This window comes from Medicago truncatula, chromosome 4 (assembly GCF_003473485.1).
Source record: "Medicago truncatula cultivar Jemalong A17 chromosome 4, MtrunA17r5.0-ANR, whole genome shotgun sequence".
Classification (NCBI taxonomy): domain Eukaryota; kingdom Viridiplantae; phylum Streptophyta; class Magnoliopsida; order Fabales; family Fabaceae; genus Medicago; species Medicago truncatula.
In genome coordinates this window covers 11,507,625-11,510,327 of record NC_053045.1, presented here as the reverse complement: position 1 = coordinate 11,510,327, position 2,703 = coordinate 11,507,625, and the positions used below count along the sequence as shown (strand labels likewise).

The window sequence follows — 2,703 nt, the reverse complement described above, 5'->3', positions numbered from 1 at the left end:
ACTCCTTTTGTTTCACAATATGTGTCATCTTTTATAATTTTCTTTGTCTCAAATTATTTGTTCCTTCTACAATATCAATATAACATTTATTATTTTTTTTTCCACTAACATACTCTTATATATTACACTTCAATCATATGTAACTACTTCACTAATTATAATTAATAAAAATATTTTAGTAAATGAAACATATTATACCATTAAAATCAACACTATTAATCATTTTCTTAATTTCCGTGTAAAACTCAAATGAGACACCTAATATGAGACGGATGGAGTACCTGAAACACATTACATTTTATTTTGTTTTAAATCTACTTTTAATCGTAATTTATTTTAGGATTAAATATTTATATTTTTCTTGAGAGGAGGATTAAATATGTCTATGGTCCTAGTGACACTTGTTTTATAGGGACAAAAAAATAATCAGATGAAAAAATATATTTAACTTTTTATTTTATTGATTTGAAAACATTGAAGATGAAATTATTCATGTTTTTTATTGATTAGAAAACATTTAAAATCAAATTATAGATACAACAGAACTAAGAAAAAGGAAAATTAAAACTAGCACACTAGCTAGTTTAGCTCCACTGATTTGGTAACTACCACACTATGAAGGTAATCAACAAGTTTTGTAAGACAATTTTGCGATGATCCACCTTCTTGAACAGCTTTCCATGCTTTCTCTTTCATTTCTTTAGCCCTTTTTCTTATTTCTCCACCTTCACCATTACTATCCATCAATTTCTTCACAGCTTTCTCTATCCTTTCAGCTCTCACCACTGTCTTCTTAGCATCATAAGGCGACATGCTCCACTCCGCGGCGCCAACTTCCACGCCAATGCGATGCACCTCAGTCACCAATTTCTCGTTGTAATATTGATCCCCGAATCCGGGCATTGTAACCATTGGTACTCCGGAACTTATTGCTTCCACGGTCGCGTTCCAGCCACAATGCGTTAAGAATCCGCCTATCGATGGATGATCCAATATTAACGCTTGTGGAACCCATCCTTTAATCAACATTCCTTTCTTTTCTTCCTTCATCCTCTCTACAAAACCTTTTGGTAACCAATTATCTTCATCTTCTCCTTCTTTTCCATGAACCACCCAAAGGAATTGATGCTTTGACGCTTCGATTCCATTAGCCATCTCCTTAAGTTGTTCGTTTGATAAACGACATAAACTCCCGAAGCTAATGTAAAGAACCGAACTTGGTTCCTTAGTATCGAGCCAAGTGAGACTCTGGTGTTTCGTGATAGAGGAATCATTTTCAGTACTCACTACTTTCTTCTTTTTGGGAATTTCCACCATTAGAGAAGTTGGTCCCACATGCCAAACCTTCCGTCCGGTGAGATTCTCATAATATTCTGTGTAACCTTCGTCAAGTTCAGCGAAGCTATTAACGATCACGCCATGAGAATCATTTTCAGCTTCTATAAGTGATTCTGTGAGTCTAGCGAAACCTGGTGATGGTTTAATGGGAAGTGTAAGAGGATGAGGTAGACCGTGAATTTGATAAGGTCCCGAATCAGAAACAAAAGATTCGGGATGAGATTGTATAGCTTGGATCATACAAACATCGAAAATTGAAATCGGGTTAAAAACAAGCCGTGGAATTTGAAGGTTTTTCGCAGTGGATTCACTCCAGGTGAAGATGATATCCGAAATAAACACATCAGGCGGGTTTTCTTTCATGAACTCTTCAATATCCGCTTTAACGAAATGAGCAGCCATGTGAATTTTACCGGCAGTTTGGTTATCGGAAGCAGCGAAAAGATTTTCAACGCCGGTAGGTAGACCGAGTTGGGCTGATGGGAATTTGATGATATGGACGCGGATATGGTGGCCGGCGGCTTTTTCTTCTTCGATTGTTTTATCGAAGAGTTGAGCATTTGAAGGTGTTGTTATGATGGTTACATGTTGGTTTTTGGATGCTACTAATCGAGCTAAGTTTACAAGAGGGATTAAGTGTCCTTGTGCAAAAAATGGGAGCATGTAGATTTTCAATGGTTTGGATTCTGTTCCCATTTTTTTAGCTTATGTGATTCTTCTACTTCTCTTTTTTCTTCTTCTTGGTTTAGTGCTCTGTGTTCTAAATCTGTTACAACTTAGAAGTGTTTATAAAAGGGGTTGATTGATGAATTATGAATGTATTATTTGTCACTATTATTTATCTAAATTAAAGACGGTCCAAAGAAAACGAAATGATTCATTAAAATATATATACTTGCAATAGCGAGATACACGGGCTGCATATTTTATTAGTTTATTGTTCATTGTTTATATTGATAAAAACTGTACTCGTGAACTGCGTGAATAATTTTTAAAATATTTTTTGTAAATGATTGAATCTTATTATTTTCTATATTTGATCCTAGAGTGGACATTTTTATAAGTACAATTCAGATGATAAAGTTTAACAATATTTAATATATTGAAGCACAAATTCGTACATATAATTTTTTACATTTTTTTTTTTGTGTCTGAGATTTGAACTCAAACCTTGCGATATTATGTATTGTCCTTGTCAACTGAGCTATGCTCACGAAGACTACGTATAATGAAACATTTAGTGTATCTGAGTTTCATCACACAAATTAGTTCCTGACAAGAGATAATACCAAATTAGTGTCTCGTTTTTTATACAAGGGACAACTTAGTCCCCTAGCTTGAGATGAAATTTTTTGTTGTTGCTAA

The 2,703-nt window shown here is 34.3% G+C and overlaps 1 protein-coding gene across 1 annotated transcript; it reads right to left on the bottom strand.

The window, feature by feature from the left end:
- Nucleotides 1-460: 460 nt before the first annotated feature.
- On the bottom strand, nucleotides 461-2,156 carry LOC11431381 (UDP-glucose flavonoid 3-O-glucosyltransferase 7). The gene has a single exon (XM_003605420.4). The coding sequence runs from the start codon at nucleotides 2,032-2,034 to the stop codon at nucleotides 580-582; it is 1,455 nt and encodes a 484-aa protein (XP_003605468.1). The 5' UTR covers nucleotides 2,035-2,156; the 3' UTR covers nucleotides 461-579.
- Between the last annotated feature and the right edge of the window lie 547 nt (nucleotides 2,157-2,703).